Raw genomic sequence first — 13,932 nt, 5'->3', positions numbered from 1 at the left:
CCATGTGGACCTCGCCAGTGTCTAGCTCAGGTGAACATCCAGGAAAACTATTTGATACTGTACTAAAAGACCACACATTCAAATTCCACTCCTCACGTACATGAAAGTAACAGGAAATGTATAAAAAATGGCAAAGGTTTTGAAGTCACCGAGATGACTGACAAAAAAGTAGCGCCTAACCGGTTAGATAAAGCACACTTGGCAACCAGATGCTCTAGTTTTCGAGTATAAATATTGTTCTTTGCACAGGAGGAAACAGTTGTTACAGAACACACCACCATGAAATACGTAAGTTTTTCCTTTGTGTGTCTGGTGCAGGGAAGGAGTACGACACTGTATAGCTAAACTTACGTGTATTTGCATTGCTTATCTACTTCTGCTAGCAATATATCACCAACAACATTGATTCGGCTTTCCAGTATAAAAATAGACCCCACGTACTTACTGTATTTTCAAAGAAGTGTGTTATTTTCCATACTAGAGGATGGGGTGAAGTGCATAGTCTTGTCAATGTGCCTTAAGATCATACAGAACATACAAATCTATGATGAAAAAGCAATCACGTGAACAAGGTAAACATCTCCAGCTCGTGCTCACCGCCCTGGCTGCCATTGCCGCTGCCTTGCCGGCATACGACTCCAGCGAGGTAGTGAAGACCGTGAGGGACGAGAGAGACCACCAGGGCGACGGGAACTACCGCCTGGACGTGGAGATAGAAAACGGCATCGTGCTGGCCCAGTCTGGCGCCCCAGCTGGTCCCTCTGGCACGGTGGTCAAGGCGGGACAATACTCGTGAGTACCGGAGTGAGAGAGAGAGAGAGAGAGAGAGAGAGAGAGAGAGAGAGAATAAACAAGGCTACCGTCACACCATTCTTTACTTGAACTCTTATATATGCTCCTGCTCACTCGGAATAGGTGCCCAATCTTAGAAGAGAAATAAAGTGCGCTTAATAATGGAAAGAAATAGAGTTAGTGCCCTTCATGGTTTTGATGACTTTCTTTCCAATATAACTTAGGATCGCACGTGGTCATAGGAGACTTACTGATAATTTGTAAGCGGTGCCTGGTCCATACATGTGTGGCCGTTCAATGCAGCACACAGATACTACTACAAGGACACGCGGCACACAGCAGGAAATGGAAGTTCCACGAGCTTCACTTGACCTTAACCCTTTCAGTACTTTAACTAATTTTGATCACGATTTTTTTGGTGTGATTAAACGATTTTATCCACATTAGGAAAAGTTTGTGGGAGTGAAAAGATTAATAGCCGGTGTCTTCACTATTTTAATTCCCACATAAGTTTCTGAAGCTGTATAAAATCACCAAAGAGTTAGCAGAATTAATATGAAAAACACGTCATGGTACTGAAGATGTTAACTTTAACTACTATAAACTAAAGGGCCTCATATCATTTTAATTTTACATGAGTTGGCTTTCTGCTTAGCTTATGGGGACTCCAGCGCTGAGTCTGAAAGTGTATCAAGTGTCACGGTGTTTAAGCAAAGTTACTGCATGGTGTCAAGGTGTATTCTGTGATTAGAATCGAGTTCAACGACATGGGGGAAAATGTGAACTAACAATTTTACTTTTCCTCTTTGTTTATGAATGAACAAGAGTTACTTACGTCTTTTTACATCTTTCTTCCGGTCTCGAAAGGGATAACATAACATCGATTTAACTCCTACAGTACCGAGACGTGTTTTCATATTTACTCTGCTTACTTTTTGGTGGTTTTATACAGCTTCAGAAATAGTGAAGACTGTGGACATTAATCTTTTGACCTCCATATACCTTTCCTAATGTCAATAAAAATAGTCTTATCGTACACAAATCTGAAGGTAAAAAATGTGTCCCAGTATTGAAAGAGTTAAACAATGCTTCTCTCGGTACTGTTCACAACTGACATTCACAACCTTCCTTCCACAGCTACATCGCCCCTGACGGCACTCCTGTTGACGTCAAGTTTGTCGCGGATGAGAACGGTTTCCAGCCACAGTCTGATGTGCTGCCCGTGGCCCCCGCCTTCCCCCACCCCATCCCTCAATTCGTGCTGGACCAGATTGCCTTTGCCGCTGAGGAGGATGCCCGTCGCGCCCGTGGGGAGAAGAGCCACTCCAGAGAGTACATCTAACAAGCCACACACCGTCCCTATTATTAGTAACTGAGAGCATGTACTCAGCACCACTCACAAGACCACGCGTGGACTGAGTGGCTGTGATCACAATACATACATTCATCATTCACGTCTGTCCTTAGCAACTTTCACCCATAGCTCATTCATAATTTACAGACAACTTTCACTGCATTCATTTTACGCTCAGAATCATAATATATTGTCATGTCAAGAGCGGCAAGAGAGTCGTGTCACCTTTTTGTTGTATGTAGAATAAACAGTTACTTGACCTGAGCGTGTTGGTGTGTGTGCGACGGTAATGAAGAGTTACGGCGTGAAAGGTAGTGATGTATTAGGCGGAGATAGAGGCAGAGAGAGGGAGAGGGGTGGGGCAGGAGAGAGGAGGGAGAGAGAGAGAGAGAGAGAGAGAGAGAGAGAGAGAGAGAGAGAGAGAGAGAGAGAGAGAGAGAGAGAGAGAGAGAGAGAGAGAGAGAGAGGGTGTTTTGGTGAAAGGTTTTAACAATCTCTCTCTCTCTCTCTCTCTCTCTCTCTCTCTCTCTCTCTCTCTCTCTCTCTCTCTCTCTCTCTCATGAGTCATAACATAAGAGCTCATGAAAGGGAGTGACGGTGCAGGCTGAGCAAAGGGTAAGGGAAGCCATGTTGGAGGTGGAAAGAGGGAGGGAAGCTAAGGGGCACAGTATGTATTAAAGGGAGAGATGGCGTGCCCCAGGACTTATGTATATGTTCAGGTAAGAGAAGTAAAGTCAGTGAGTATGGTGACTGTATAAATGAATGATAAAGGCTGCGGTGGTGGTAGTAGTAATAATCTTGATGATGGTGGTGGTGGTGGTAGTACAGTAATAGTAGGAGGAGGAGGAGGAGGAAGAGGAGGACGAGGAGGAGCAGTAGCAGCAAAAGAAACAATATATCGCAAGTTAAAAGATACACTCAGCAAATTGATCATAAAATTCATAAAAAAATATAAGAAAATCATGAAATATAGTAGGAAAAATCTGAGAAAGTCTTATCATCAAAAAAAAAAATAGAACACGCCAATAATAACATGAAATAAAAACACGTAACGAATCCACTTTTTCGAAGATGATGCTACACGTTATGAAGTAATGGAGGAGACTTAAAAGGAGGGAACTGTAATGGCGAAAGAGCAACTACAGGATAGAAAAAAAAAATCATAAAACCACGTAATAATAACAACCCAAAGTGGCCACTTGGGATCTGTTAACGTGCTGATCTTTACCTTACTAGAGAACTATAGCGTAAAAACTAAGAGCGTGTAGTTTTGTCTAGCCCGGGTGAGTGAAAGAAAACGAGTAACGTGTTCTTGGTAGTCGGTGAATAAGGGGGAGCTTTGAAATAAGGCTGGAATAGCACACTCATTCTTATATCCACCGGGGAGTCATTGAGTAAAAGTTAGCCTGTCTAGATATGAGCAGAGGAAGAAAGAGAGAGAGAGAGGGCAAGGGTGGACTGGGTGAGTTTTAGTGGTGGAATAAGAGGAGGCTTTGTAATGGAGACTATCAAAGGGAGGCGACGGAACACTGCAGCGGGAAGTGAAAGGGTGGGAAGAATTCAGTGAGAGGAGCAGACCTGACTCCACTAAGGATGCAGCGGCTGATGTTCTCGTAATGAAACACCCTGTCCAATAACTTTTCTAAATAATCGATTAATCTTAAGTCTCTCTCTCTCTCTCTCTCTCTCTCTCTCTCTCTCTCTCTCTCTCTCTCTCTCTCTCTCTCTCTCTCTCCACACACCTCTCATTACTTCACTGATAGATGTCACTTTATCTCAACTTATTTCACTGTCTTACCCCGTGAAAGTCGTGTATACATTGGAAAACAGCAAGTCACTTCTTTGCTCCTCTAGTTAAGGTTTCACAACACTCTGAACAGGAAAACAGGAGGATTATGTATGTTCCAAAGATTACATTCTCTTACAATAAGCTGGGATGATATATGGTTTACTGCTGCGTCTTCATGTTACGTTAGCTTTTATAGAGGGTCGTGAAATGAGCGTTTAACCTCTTTCAATACTGGGACATATTTTTACTTTGAGATTTGTGCACGATTAGACCATTTTATTGACATTAGGAAGAATTTACTGAGCTCAGAAGATTAATGGCCAGAGTCTTCACTATTTAAATCCCACACATGAGTTCCTGAAGCTGTTTAAAATCACCAAATTGTAAGCAGAATGAATATGGAAACGCGTCATGGTACTCAAAGGGTTAAGAATGTGGTAACCTAAATGCCCACTGCAATTTGGTCTGTTGTACCCTTGATGCGTCGTGGAATGGTTAAATGTATAGCCAAACCATAAATAAAGAATCGTATGCGTGTCTCTGCATTCCCGGAGTGTCGTAAAAGGTGACTTAAAGAGACAGAACCAGAGAACGAGCACCTTTTTCTCTCTTTATTTCTTGACCAGTGGAAGAGCGACGATTCAGTTTACCTGGAATCTTAGAGTCAATATGCTCTCTTAACCAGTCCTGTTTGACCCATTGACCGCTGTGAACTCTCCTTAAGTTGAATCAAGTGGTGTGTTGCAAATGTAGGGTATTATTTCAATACATGCAACTGACAGCAGGTAAAACAAAGAATAACAGTTTGCTTGATTTTCTTTGGGTTTATATTCTTATAGTGTGTACCTGTTACTTTATTTTGGAAAAAAAAAATAAAAAAAGCAATTTAGTTCCTGCAGGCTCATAGTCTTATAGTGTGTACCAGTTGTTTTATTTGGGTTCTATGAATTGTGTCAGGTTATTAAGTTGAGTTGAAACCGTCTCATTTGTAGTTAAAGCATAAAGAGTAGGCCAGCCAGCCAGCATGGAATTATACTTTCAAGCGTTTGTTTTGTGTTCATAGATTTTCTAAGATTACTCAGATGAGGTGAAGATTCTATCATTAGCAATCAAAAAGTTAGTAAAAATGCCAACTAGGAGTCGTGTTCTTAAACTATTTTCTTTACCGTTTTGAAGACTGTTTTCATGGTTCTGGTAACAGCCTAACAAAAAGTCTGTATCATCAGTGATTATCTAAGCTCAAAGCGTTTCAGAAATAAAAGGGCTCTGGTATATAGATAGACAGTAAATATAGAACAGTGAAAATAGAATATCCACTTTATGATTTGGGTGCCAGTGAGCCAAATAAAGGACATAAAAGGGAGACATCGAGGCATTTACTCCCTAGATATGGCTAACGCTTTTCTTTCTTGTAGAGAACCAGCAGTCAAGTGGGCCTTTTTTTTATCTTATCTTTTTTTTTTGCCCTTGGCTGGCCCTCCTTCCTACATAAAAAAAAAAACAATAAGTCAGTGCAGTGAACAACGTCACATACAAACACACACTCATTACATTACAGGCATTTTTTTTCATCATAGAGTTTTTCAGATCAGATGCCGTTACCTCTTGACGCGAGAAGTGAATGTGACTGATGATGATGACGATGCCGATGGAGTGATGAGATAGAAGGTTTTACTGCAGTGGCCTGTAATGAACGGGCTGCTGACAGTGATGAGAGAGAAAGGTTAAGAGAAGCCTGTTTTATGGGCTGAAATTATAGGGCATGCTGCTGATGATAATGATGACGATACAGGTGATGATGGTGGTGGTGGTAGTGGTGGTGATGGTGGTGGTAACACATGATGTAAACGAATAAATCTCACAGAACTATTTAAATTTTGTTTTAATTATATTTTTTCAATTACGTAACATGCCTTCCTTATACACAAATATACTCCCATACATACATTACAGCTCACACAGACACACACACACACACACACACACACACACACACACACACACACACACACACACAAACACATACACATTCCCCTCTTCCCCTCCACTCACACTGTAATGTCTTGTCTTAAATTACGAGTGAAATTTATTGGTCTCACCGGGTCCCGCACTACAATTTGCCGGCCTTTCATTGCCTTGTGTTCACCGGCGCTGCGTCACCGTCCCTCATTCACTTGACCTGATGGCACCGAGCTGGTTTAAAGGGAGGAGAAGGGAAGCAGAGCGAGAGGAGAAAGAGAAGGAGGAGGAGAGCAAGAGGGGGGACGAGAACAAGAGTGAAAAGGATGGATAGAATAAGAAAAAGATTCAGAAAGTTCATGGAAGTGAAAGGGGAGTGAAAAGAACAGAAAGCAACGGGAATTTCGCCACTACGGGCACAGTCACCACCATCACCACAATTACTACCATTACTACCATTACTACCACGATCTCCACTATCGCCACCAACAGAAGCTTCGACAAAAAAAGAGGAGGAAGAGGAGGAAGAGAAGGAGGATTCACACTTCCGCGCCGATCTTCACTGCTATTCTTCCCATACATTTAAACGCTTCTTTGGTCCTTAATTGCTGTGTGTGTGTGTGTGTGTGTGTGTGTGTGTGTGTGTGTGTGTGTGTGTGTGTGTGTGTATTGACTAGTGCACATCTTACATTTTTTACCGCTCCCCCCCCCCCCTCTCTCTCTCTCTCTCTCTCTCTCTCTCTCTCTCTCTCTCTCTCTCTCTCTCTCTCTCTCTCTCTCTCTCTCTCTCTCTCTCTCTCTCTCTCTCTGTCTGTCTCTCAGGTGTGATGAATAAATAAAGTAACAGTCACTCCACTAACCAAGAAATAATAACCTAATAAAAGTACACTCTAAAATAATCTTTGGTTATTGATCTCACCTCACGGAATTTAAAAACTGTTATTTATATTGGCTTTGTTTAACTATCCTCTTTAAAACTGACCGAACTTCCTTCCATACACTGACCATATAGCCAACTCACACACACTCACACACACTAACGCCATCACCCACAATATACCGTCCTTCCCTTCCATAGATCCACCACGCAGGCCTGTCACACGCCCACTGCCACCGCTGCCCAAATACAACTAGCTAAGAAGACACTCACGTCCTTCTGCCCTTTCACTAGCACGGTCACTCTTTGTTAGCATTCAGAGCACGGTAGAAAATAGTATGCATAGAGGTTAAGATAAGAAAGAGCTAAAGGTTAAGCTATTCTTTTCTAGGTTACATAAATATTGGAGTGACAGTAATGCAAACATGTGTCTAGAAATGTTAGTGATTATGGAAAGGAAAAGAATAGAAAGTTACTCTGGTTTTTTCTAGGTGACGTAAGTATTTGATAAACTGTATTTTAAATAGAAGTATGTAAAAATGTTGGTGAATATGGAAGGAAGTCCTAGATTGAGGATTAACCCCTTAAGTATTGAGATGCATTTTTACCTCCATTTTTGGGTATGATTAGACGGTTTTATATGCATGAGGAAGAGTCTATGGTGGTCAAAAATTAATGGTCATAATCTTTACTATTCTAAACCCAACATTTGTTTCTGAAGCTGTATAAAATCGTCAAAGTAGTAAGCAGAATTAATATAAAAAAAGCGTCCTAGTACTGAAGATATGAAGGATAAAAGTAATTGATATGAAAGTAGGGAAGCAGAGGGTTATTTTTTTCTTTTCAAGGTTAAGAAAATATTGAGAAAAACTTAACTAGAAATAAAATCTTCTAAAATGACTGATTATGTGAAAAAAAATCTGAAAATGTACTAAAGAAAAACTGCACTGACACTGATAAATGGGAAAACAGAGGATCATTTTTTCTTTTTTTGTAGTCTACCAAAAAAATAGGAGGCTCAAATATACATGTCTAAAACGTTGGTCATCCGCGGAAAAATGATCGGACAGAGAAATGGTAAATAAAAATCTCCATGTTAGATACCGTGGAATCAAAAGTTTTTCGTCTCATTAACTTCCATCTTCTGACTGACTGTCTTCAGCCTCTTTTTCACCGCCGAAATGTTGCATCTCTTCCTATCTTTTATTACTATTTTCATGTTAACTGCTCTTCTGATTTTGCTAACTGCATGCCTCCACTCCTCCTGCGAGCTCGCTGCACAAGGCTTTCTTCTTCCTCTCACCTTTATATTCTGTCCAACTCTCTAATGCATGAGTTAACTAGTACTCTCAATCATTCATACCTTCCTGTGGTAAACTCTAGAACTCCCTGCCTGCTTCTGTATTTCCATCTTCCTATGTCTTGATTTCTTTTAAGAGGGAGGTTTCAAGACGTTTGCCTTACACTTTTGGCTAACTCTTAATAACTTTACAAGAACAGGCAATCTAGTGGGCCTTTACTTTCCTTTTTTGTTGCGCTTGGCCAGTCTCCCGTTTTGCATTAAAAAAAAAATGAAAAACAGAACACAAATTTTCGTTTTTTCTCCGTTAAGGAAATAATTATGCAAGAGATCCTGGCAGACACATTTCTAAAAACATTGGTGACTGAAGAAATAATTCTAAGCAAAAAACCCAAACATTGAAAAGACATGATAAGCCAGTCAGGTACGAATACATAAACGTGCTACACACCTCCAAATACACAAGAGTAACACACGCACCTAGATTCACACATAGATTATTAAATGCATATTAAGAGACACCACTCGCTCGGCCGCCCACTGAGAGTAAGTAGCCGAAACAGCACGAAAGACCAAGACTGCGATGGGAAAATGAGGTCCGAGAGAGAGAGAGAGAGAGAGAGAGAGAGAGAGAGAGAGAGAGAGAGAGAGAGAGAGAGAGAGAGAGAGAGAGAGAGAGAGAGAGAGAGAGAGAGAGAGAGAGAGAGAGAGAGAGAGAGAGAGAGAGAGAGAGAGAGAGAGAGAGAGAGAGAGAGAGAGAGAGAGAGAGAGAGATTTGAAACTTTTAAACACCTTATTATCCCATATCCATGTAGTCTATATAATTACAAAATAACAATTATAATTCTAGGGAGCCCTTTTAAAGCAGAGAGAGAGAGAGAGAGAGAGAGAGAGAGAGAGAGAGAGAGAGAGAGAGAGAGAGAGAGAGTTCCATAAAACCGTCTCATTCCTAGCTGTCTCTATCAAGTCTGGTGTTTGCTATGCAGGGGGTGGCCATACCACTCTTATCGCAGCCCGCCATCACCAGCCAGAGTCGTGATGCCCTTTGTCTGTATTATTGTCTTACTGGCCTGACGAGAGAGAGAGAGAGAGAGAGAGAGAGAGAGAGAGAGAGAGACTAAGGTATTTTCATATATCTATTATCAACTTTCGCCTCAGCATATCTTATCTAGTCACTGTTCCGTGTCATAATTTACTACTACTTATGTGTACTCTCTCTCTCTCTCTCTCTCTCTCTCTCTCTCTCTCTCTCTCTCTCTCTCTCTCTCTTAGCCACGAGGAAAGACTTATTGTTAAAATCGGAGAGTCATGTTTTATCACTGGCGTTTGCCGAGATGTAATGTTTGCATAGGTCTGTTCAGGTCACGATAGCCTCTGATTTGAAGGTTGTTTGAGAGAACAAGAAGTTAAGGATTATGTTAACATGCCAGCCAAGTGTTTAGTCATGTCATCATGTATATATATATTATATAAATTGATAGACCATAATATTTAGTAAATAATCCCTTAAATCATGATGGCACTCCTGAAATCACAAATATTTTCCTTTCCGCAATATATAAATCTATGTGCACAGGACAATAAGATGTTATTTCAGGCTATATATATATATATATATATATATATATATATATATATATATATATATATATATATATATATATATATATATATATATATATATATATATATATATATATATATATATATATTTCACATTGACATAAGATGAAACTTAAATCCTTGTTGAAATTCTATCAACTTTTCATTTTCACGAGGTAAAACCATCATTAATTCTTATCACAAATTAGATATTTGTAATTTGATGATCACTAACCCTCACCAGCACCTCGTTTCTGTTCACTTTATGGGAGCAGCAATGATGAGAGTTTTTCTTCAGGAAACTTTTAAAATATTACAATTTTGCATAGACTGAGTGTCTCCTCAGCAGGACACAGCGCTAAGTGTCAAGGCAAGCTTGGCTCTGGTTCAGCAACAACACACGTGCCTCGAATCCACAAGCCGCCAACGAACTCTCAATATATCACGTTAATTACACAGCGACAAGAGGTTATTTCAGCGGGATGTACTTTGAAAGTCTTGAGCACCTGATAATAAACTACTGCGAGGACAAGAGGAAGGAAAGTGGTTGGCGCGGTGAAGGGAGGGAAGGAATGGCACCAAGGGCGTCTCTCCCCCTAGGTCAGCACGGGAGGGCGGTCCTGCTAGGAAGGCAGCCGCTATAAAAGGTCTAGGATCCATCTCCAGAGCATCAGTGTCCCGCCTCCACTACACTCCAGAGATGAAGCTCGTAAGTGGCATCACAAGGGAGGAGCGTCAGGGGGCGGCTAGGAATTGCAGTGCCGCCCTTTGTGTGACGCACTTACAATATGTTCAGTGATGAGGGAGTGCACGATTTATTGGCAGTTTCAATCTTGCTCGAGCAGTTTCAAGTCTGGGACGACAGTGAGCTGGGCAGGCGCAAAATATTCATTGACTTGGTGCTTAGGAAAAATCATATAACGGTTTCATACATTTTGATTACTAGGAAGAATTCAATAATTGGCTTTACAGTATGTTCGTGACCACTTTTTGTTGTAATTACATATGAGCCTTTATTATAAGAACCCATCCAGCAAAAAACGCTTCTCTTGACGGACCACGACTCTCATGTCAAGCAATTCAACAAGCATGGATATTCATACCCCATGCATTGACTGAATGTACATGTACGTTCAGGGCACACACACTTACGCACACACATTGACACACACACACACACACACACACACACACACACACACACACTACACCGCGTAGTGTAGTGATTAGCACGCTCGACTCACACTCGAGAGGGTCCGGGTTCGAATCCCGGAGACGGCGAGGCAAATGGGCAAGCCTCTTAATGTGTAGCCCCTGTTCACCTAGCAGTAAATAGGTACGGGATGTAACTCGAGGGGTTGTGGCTCGCTTTCCAGGTGTGTGGAATGTGTTGTGGTCTCCCTACCCGAACATCGGTCTATGAGCTTTGAGCTCGCTCCGTAATGGGGAAGACTGGCTGGGTGACCAGCAGACGACCGAGGTGAATTACACACACAAAAGTATTTATTTTTTTTCACAACAGCTGATCGTAGCTGCCCTGGCCGCCGTGACCGCTGCCGACTCCCAGTACATTTACAGCCCTCCCCAAACGTACTCGGCCCCCGCCCCTCCGTCAGATCAGAGTTCGTGGAGGTGGTGCCCATCGTGAGAGACGACCGCGTGCACTCCGAGGATGGCAGGTACAGCATGGACGTGGAGACAGCAAATGGCATTGCCATGTCGGAGTCTGGGGCTCCCAGTGGTCCGACAGGCGCCGTGGTCAAGGCAGGAGAGTATTCGTGAGTATTTGTCTGTGTTTGCTTCACCTCTAGTTTGGATAATGGTCCTGTTCTATCCTCAAAGCATCACACCCATTACAACACGAGATTCACTCACAGGTATCATTCTCTCCACAGCTACACAGCCCCTGACGGTACTTTTGTCCAGATGAAATTCGTTGCCGACGAGAATGGTTTCCAGCCCCAGTCTGACCTGCTTCCCGTGGCCCCCGCCTTCCCCCACCCCATCCCCCAATTTGTGCTGGATCAGATCGCCTTCGCCGAGGCGGAAGATGCCGCCCGCGCCCGCGCTGAGGCCTCACAAGTGAGATCTGCCTCCGTTCCTGCGCCTGGTCGCTCCTACGGGCCTCCGCAGTAAATGAATGTTTATATCGTTGATGAAGAAGATGGATGTAATAACAAATCACTTAATATATTGACTGTATAGTATTTATTTACCAGCGACTGAGCACAATGAAAGAAAAAGAAAAAACTTGTCTTCTTTACCTAGACACTTTATGGAACGTTTGGTTTTCGCTGACAAGAAGTGAAACACCGAACGCTGCCACACTGCTGCGCCGCCACGCCACGCACAGCCCAGCGCGGCCTTTTAAACAAATACAAATAAGTTAACAAAATCGATGAAAAAAACATACCCTTACTGATGGCACACGAACCAATCACAAGTTAATCCTGAATTCGTGTTCCAATCAAGAGCCGCCTGAACACAGTGAGACATGACACCGCTGCTCGCTGATCCCTTCCATATATAGTTCTCTCTGATGACTTCAAACTATTATCTCTGATGTATCTTCTTATTCTAATCTGCTCCTCCTCTCCTCTTCCTCTATTTCTTCCTCCTATTCCTCCTCTTTCTCCTCCTCCTCCTCCTCCTCTTCTTCTTCCTCCTCCTCTTCTCCTCTTCTTCTCCTCTTCCCCCCTCCTCATCCTCCTCCTCGTCTTCATTTTCCTACTCTTCTTCTTCTCCTCCTCATACTCCTCATTTTCCTCCTCCTGTTCATTGTCTTCCCTTTTCTCTTTTCTCTGTACTCAGAATGGAAGAGAAGTGATTCACGTCTTTCACCTTTCGTGTATATTTTCCTAAGACTTTATAAAATTTCACATTACATCACTACTCAATTACTTTCTAAACCGTGTCCTTGCCTCTATTTTTGTCAGTTTCCATCTCTGTTTGGCTGTCTATCTGCCTGCCTGTCTCTCTGTCTCTTAAATATCCATCTGCCTGTCTGTCTGTCTCTTATAGTCTTCAAAAATCGTAACTTGTCAAAATAAAAGTCTGTCCAATGAATTCAATGCAGGATGATAATGGTCTTTTTTTCACTGCGTAAGTCCTGTCTGTCGTGGAGAATTTAACGTATTAGCATCAGAAATGTTGAGAAACGATAATGAAGTTTGGTATAAATTTTGTGTACTGACTAGTAAACACACACACACACACACACACACACACACACACACACACACATAATCACACACACACACACACACACACACACACACACACACACACACACACACACACACACACACACACACACACACACACACACACACACACACACCCTGACATACACACGGCAAGATTAAATATTACAACTGTCTGCTTAATTATGCAAGATTATACAAGCTGTGCTGCTTCAGAAGTGGAATATTAAGGAGCTTGGTTTGGGAAATTCACTCAGCCTTTCTCTTGCTAATCATGAAATTCGCCCGTTTCCTCACAATATCTTTAGGAAAATTTTCCTTTCTTAAATACTTGTCCTGATTTTTCAGCGATAATACAACTATGAACAACAAAACAAGCACTTCAGTCACAACACCATCAGGAAAAAATATTAACATCTTTCAGTTGCTTCACTCATTTTTTTCAGGGTGGAGGGAGATGAAAAGAGCATTCTTGATGCCAACAGAGCTTCAGCACTGTAGCTAAAACACATTACACATAACAAAGCTCTCATAACAATAAATTATCTCTCTCATTTGCTACACTCTTTTTTTTTACGAGTGAACAGAGCATTCTTGATGTCAACACAACCTCAACACCATAGGAAGAACACATCACACAAAACAAAGCTCTTATGAGGAATTCAACACTTGCTATTAAGAATAAACACTTCAGAAACAACACAATTTTTTAAGCATCACAAGCTCAACACCTCTCATATATCAAAATATCAGATATAGTACTACTGGCAACACAACACTCTGAACAACACCAGATAAAATACTACCAAACTTATTAGTGTTGCTTATTACAAATATCTTCTTAAAAGCAAAGGAGACTACTGCCGTTGTTCTTCTTTTGTGTTTTCACGTAAAGGCACATTTGAAGGTACACAACACTTCACATATTAAGAGAGTGGCTTTCTTCATCTTCTCAACCCTATTCTGTCCAGTTTCCTAATGCAAGAGTTAACCAGTACTCTCATTCCTTTACATCTTTCTCTGGTAAACTGAAACAACGTCTTGAGTTCTTTTAAG

General features: G+C 41.7%; 2 protein-coding genes across 2 annotated transcripts; both read left to right on the top strand.

The window, feature by feature from the left end:
• Window positions 1–211: 211 nt before the first annotated feature.
• Window positions 212–2,406, top strand: LOC123518787 (cuticle protein AMP1A-like). Its single transcript, XM_045279791.1, has 3 exons — window positions 212–288; window positions 587–792; window positions 1,930–2,406. The coding sequence occupies exons 1-3, from the start codon at window positions 280–282 to the stop codon at window positions 2,132–2,134; spliced, it is 420 nt and encodes a 139-aa protein (XP_045135726.1). The 5' UTR covers window positions 212–279; the 3' UTR covers window positions 2,135–2,406.
• A 426-nt stretch (window positions 2,407–2,832) lies between these two features.
• Window positions 2,833–12,280, top strand: LOC123518768 (cuticle protein AM1199-like). The gene is made up of 4 exons (XM_045279769.1): window positions 2,833–2,865; window positions 10,301–10,382; window positions 11,196–11,451; window positions 11,569–12,280. Exons 1-4 carry the CDS (start codon window positions 2,833–2,835, stop codon window positions 11,807–11,809), a joined length of 612 nt encoding a protein of 203 aa, XP_045135704.1. The 3' UTR covers window positions 11,810–12,280.
• Window positions 12,281–13,932: the final 1,652 nt, after the last annotated feature.

This window comes from Portunus trituberculatus, chromosome 44, assembly GCF_017591435.1.
Source record: "Portunus trituberculatus isolate SZX2019 chromosome 44, ASM1759143v1, whole genome shotgun sequence".
Lineage (NCBI taxonomy): Eukaryota > Metazoa > Arthropoda > Malacostraca > Decapoda > Portunidae > Portunus > Portunus trituberculatus.
Note: the sequence above shows the minus strand (reverse complement) of the source record. Positions and strands in the feature narration are given on the sequence as shown.

Excerpts from the sequence above, each read along its gene's own strand:
- LOC123518787 (XM_045279791.1), top strand. Across the intron at positions 793-1,929 it reads GTCAAGGCGGGACAATACTC|CTACATCGCCCCTGACGGCA; the intron begins GTGAGTACCGGA and ends TTCCTTCCACAG.
- LOC123518768 (XM_045279769.1), top strand. The coding sequence starts at position 2,833 with ATGGCGTGCCCCAGGACTTATGTATATGTTCAG. Across the intron at positions 2,866-10,300 it reads GGACTTATGTATATGTTCAG|GAAGGCAGCCGCTATAAAAG; the intron begins GTAAGAGAAGTA and ends CGGTCCTGCTAG. Across the intron at positions 10,383-11,195 it reads ACACTCCAGAGATGAAGCTC|CTGATCGTAGCTGCCCTGGC; the intron begins GTAAGTGGCATC and ends TTTTCACAACAG.